Source organism: Takifugu rubripes, chromosome 7, assembly GCF_901000725.2.
Source record: "Takifugu rubripes chromosome 7, fTakRub1.2, whole genome shotgun sequence".
Taxonomy (NCBI): domain Eukaryota; kingdom Metazoa; phylum Chordata; class Actinopteri; order Tetraodontiformes; family Tetraodontidae; genus Takifugu; species Takifugu rubripes.
Window position 1 is genome coordinate 11,949,777 of NC_042291.1, and position 4,778 is coordinate 11,954,554.

General features: G+C 46.7%; 1 protein-coding gene across 1 annotated transcript; it reads right to left on the minus strand.

The window, feature by feature from the left end:
- Nucleotides 1-82: 82 nt before the first annotated feature.
- On the minus strand, nucleotides 83-4,649 carry LOC101074930 (endothelin-2). Its single transcript, XM_003966001.3, has 5 exons — nucleotides 3,326-4,649; nucleotides 2,845-3,001; nucleotides 2,576-2,689; nucleotides 1,937-1,999; nucleotides 83-1,861 (listed from the first exon to the last, which is right to left on the minus strand). The coding sequence occupies exons 1-5, from the start codon at nucleotides 3,381-3,383 to the stop codon at nucleotides 1,831-1,833; spliced, it is 423 nt and encodes a 140-aa protein (XP_003966050.2). The 5' UTR covers nucleotides 3,384-4,649; the 3' UTR covers nucleotides 83-1,830.
- Between the last annotated feature and the right edge of the window lie 129 nt (nucleotides 4,650-4,778).

Here is a 4,778-nt window from a genome sequence, read left to right on the forward strand (position 1 = left end):
TTTTAAAGCGTCCCTGAGGTTTTTGATATGTTGATCCATAATTTTGCACAAAACAAACAAATAAAAAACCCTGCTGTTGTTTCCAATATTGTTTTATTGAGAGTATTTACCAATGTTTGGATTATTGATCATTTGTAGTCCAGCATCATACTTTTCATCAAGTTAGCAGTTTCCTCTAGTCGTGCATGTGATCTAACTTTGTTTGTCCCAACTAGAAAAATAAGCCATCAATTCCCAAAATTCCAAACGCCGACCGAGCGAACAGATCATTCCATCTGTTTTGGACTCTAAAGCTGCTTGTTGTAGGCTACAGCCCTCTGCAGCTGCTTGTTGTGGGAGTCATGACAACGTAAAGGCAAGAACGGTGCGGACATATTCTCTTTCAGCTACAGCTGCAAATCTGTTGAAGCTTGAAGATGGAAAATGAAGATTGTCGTCAAACTCATCTTCTTTTCAACACTGAACAGGGAATTGTACATCAGGCCAGCTTCCATGGAAACAAATGGAAAAGGGACCAGAATGAACAGCATTGTGTTCTGGAATTACCAAAGAAATCTTTAAAATGTACTTTTGTGTCCAGCTCTATTACACACCGTTAATCATTCACGTGCATCTGTTTTTATAAAATCATTAACTCTTACAGCTGGCCAGGTGGAGATAAAACCAAATCAATCAGCAGCTCCAGCCCCTCCCACACACGCCCACGCGTGGGTTCCTTTACTGGGCCGAGACCGAGAGGTGGCCAAAAGAGAGGTCACCTCTCTCTAAGACATGAAAATAATCTTAATCCGACCGAAAGAAGATGGAGGAACCATCCTGCTGATGGGTGGATGGACGACAGGTGGAAGAAAAAGAGGAGACAGGAGAGAGATGAGAAGAACCTGCATTTTTACTTTGACATGTTGCATAACTTGTTTCCACTTTTGGTTCAACAGTTGAACAAAATTCTTTGTGGGTCCCCTTGAGACATTAATATTTGGGTGCAACAGGGTCATTTGACAGAGAACACAGGTCAGCTCTGCACCATTTTGTTCACTAGGACAGATGAAGCGTCTCCTGATTGTTTGCTTCGGGCTCCCGCCTCTGGCCCCCCCCCCCCTGCATACTCAGGTGTGCACGGACGGTATGTACAGGAAAAAGGGCGTTTTGTACCTCTCTCTAACCAAATTACAGAAGCATTCATGCCGCAGATCCTTGTGAAAACAACGGCTCAGCTGCCTTTGAAGAGCGAGTCCAGTTATCACTGATGTGATCCTCACATTCCTGCACCACTCATCCATCCCAGGCCTCCTTTTGAACTCAAAAATATGTTTGCTTGTCGCAGAGCTGGAAAACAGGTATCGCCCGACGGGAATTAGTTTATCTCGCTGTAGTTACAGTTTCCGGCAGCGCGCCGAGGTTCCCATATATACAAAATAAGTGATAAAACCTAGAAGTGGGTCAAGTTTATCATTCACCGTGGGGAAAAAGGGAACCGACGTGTTGTCAAGGTGAACACACACACTCAACCAGCGCCTTACAAATGCTTTTGGAAAAAAAGAATAAATCTACACATCGTTTGAAAGTCTCATACGTGCGCGCTGGTCCCCGTCTGTGTCAGGGGCCACCTCACGCACGGCTGCTGCACCTCAGAACCGAAGGCCACCTGGCTCAGCAACAGCAGCGCTGATCCTCCACATCTGCTTCCATCCAGGGGTTTTTAAAGCAGGTTTTCCACCTTTTATTCCCAGTTAAAAAGACAGGCGCGGCTTCAGCAGCTCTTTCTTCCCATCCAGCCCTTCTAAAGGAGTCTCTCTCTCTCTCTCTCTGCCTCAGCAGAGGCCGCCTCATTCACGTCCTCGTAGCCAGAACTCTTAAGGACCTGCCGGAAGGAGAAGTTGGTCAAGTAATAGAGCCTTCCCACTGTATGATCTTATTCCTGTCACTGTAGGTTCACCTGAGGATGGTGAGAATCTGGCGAGGACGCCTCTTTCCGGAGTTCTTGTAGAGGCTTTCCGGGCTGCAAAAGTAGGAAGATCGATATAGTTATAATGCATGTACGAAAGTCCACCTCGCCCTGACACAGCAGGTGTTAAACCTTTTATTGATCCTGCTGAGGTTAAACTACATCCAAACTTGGAGCAGATTACATCAGTATGTTCAGTTTTTGTAACATGGGTTTTAAAAAATAAGCCTTATCTTTACAGCCTCCCACAGAGCTATAACAAGACAACAGAAACTTGGTGAGGCCTCCCCACTCCCATGCTAGGATTCCAGGTGGGTGGAGACAGAAGCTGCTGCTTTGTGTTTTGCCTCCAAGCTCATTAAGCTTCACTCCTCAGACCCAAGGTCAATCAGGAACTGCCTGAACTCCCTCGTGTGTCAGCAAAAGACTGAGGTTTGTTGATATTATACTATACTGTTAAACTGTAAATCGTAGTTTCTTTGTGAGTGTTTCTCTGCACGACCCGTCAGCTTCCCAGTATAGTTGCATCTTTCCGATGACATCACGACTCTCTGGGCACGGCTCATTTGCTCCCATCACCACAATTAACATCAGACGCTAAAATATGTTGCCTCTCGGACCCAGACTCACCTGTACATGCAGAACCGGTTGCAGGGCTTGTCGCTAGGATTTGCACAAGTGCAGCGCGGGGCGGACCTCCTGCGGCGCGCCAAGCCGTCGCCGAGACCACGGAGCGTCGTCTTACTGCAGAGAGCAAGAAAACCCTAAACATCGGCTGGAAATCAAGCCCGTTAGACTTTGATCTTCGATACTCCCTCCAGTGTAATTATACGGCGTGTTTTGGTTTGGCCGCTGGTGTGTATTAGTGCGCACATCTGAGCGCATTTGTCCCGGCTCACCTGGGTGTATTGACCCAGATTATGTCCAGGTGGCAGAAGTAGTGACACTCGGAGTCCATCAGACTGCTGCACGCACAGCGCTTGGTCCTCACTCGGTGCGTCGGGAGGCCGTCAGCAGCCTCCACGTCCAGATGTTTCTCCACGGGGAAAGTCAGTCCTGGTCGGAGACAAGCAGACGCTCAGAAACAGGCGCAAACATCTGCCTGCCGCTGAAAGAGCGATGAATGACCCTTCTGGTGTTTATCCGCAATAAGATACAGTGCCTCCTTTGTGTGTGCAGGACCTGCACAAACATGCGTGAGCGCCAGCACGCTTGTGTTTGATTCCAGGGAAAAGCACAAAGCGCCAGGCGTGTCTTTCTCTTGTTTGCACGCTCCAACTTTCGATCACGTACACAATTTCACCCGAATCCCGCAGTTACAACAGCATGACACTCATTTTAAAGATATCTCTGAAGGAAACGCTCAGAGGAAACTCTCACCTTCCCGCACGGAGGCCAAGAGAGTGATGAGAAGAAGCACGCTGGTGTTGGAGGACATGGCTGGCAGCAGATGGATGGAGGTATGGGGACGCAGACTCTTCCGCCCTGTCTGCTGCTGCGGGTGTCTGCAGGTGCCTCGCTGGTACTCTCTTATATTTCTCCCATCGTGTGACGTCACCCCCAAGCCCCGCCCATGACCGGTGTTTGGGTGCTGAGGTGTTTGGGTCTGTGACGCGTTCCAAGAATCTTGTTTTCCTCCCTGAAGCCGCCAGCAGCGCCTGCGGAGGGACGCTGGAAGCGGGCTGCTTGTTGCGGATGATGCTGGATGAGCCGCTAACGTGCCAGAAAAGTGATGGAAAGTTCGCTCACAACCCTAGAATAAAATGAACAAATCAACCAAGGCCTGAAATGGTACCAACACTGTTGTTCATCGATAAGAAAAGAGATATTTTGGGCACATATTTTAACAATTTTATTATTAACTACAGTCACTGTATTGTGAGTTTTCTTGTTTACAAGTCATAATCTTGCCATTTACTTCTAAATACCTTGTTTTATAGAACATTAAACTATTGGATTCTTTAAAAGGGGAAAAACAAATAACATCGCAGTGTAACTTTCGAATTGTGACTTTTAAAATGTTGCCTTCAAAATAAAACCACTGACACATTTTTACCCCTCACATATTACTAACCTGGTTTGTCTGGTAATTCAGTCTCTCCCAGACAAAAAAATCATTTTAATCTGTGCGAGAACAAGTCTAATACAAGCTGTCAGGGAGGTGTTTTCCTTTGAGCTGTGCAGATTAAATTAACAAAGTGTTTCTCCTCCAGAAGTTGTGGGTTTGGTTCCCTCGGGGGCCACCCTCTCTGCTGCCCTCCTGGTCTCATCTCTGAGCTACAGATAAAATTAGAAGGGCAGCGTCCCTCTGAGACACGGATGTTTGTTTTTAATTAGCCCAACGAAACCGGCGCTGCCTTGGCTTCGGTTTTATAAGGCATTCCCTGGAATGTCAGGGCACAGCAACAAACATTCTTTGACTCCCAGTCAGAGCAACGTCAGCTAACACATGTCCTGCTGTGTCAGTGGAGCTGTGGATAAAGAGGAACGTTGTTTTGGGAATGTTGCTCTGTGTGAGTGTTTACACCCAGCTGCATTGGCAGAGATTTTATCAAGTGTCTCATTAAATTGATAAAGCAAGGGATTGTGGGGATTTTAATCTCAACTGGACACGCCTCTGCGTCGCAGTAATTTTCACTGGAAATGATAAGGTTGTAGTCTGCATCATAAATGAAACATTAACCCATACAGCAAACTCTCCTTTAGATGTTGTTAAAATTAGAATTAGATAAGGACCCCCCCACTCCCCACCCTTGAAAATAAGAATTATTCTGTCGTTATTGCCACATTGAGAGCAAAAGGACGAGTAGAAAAAGGGTACAACCTTGAAAAG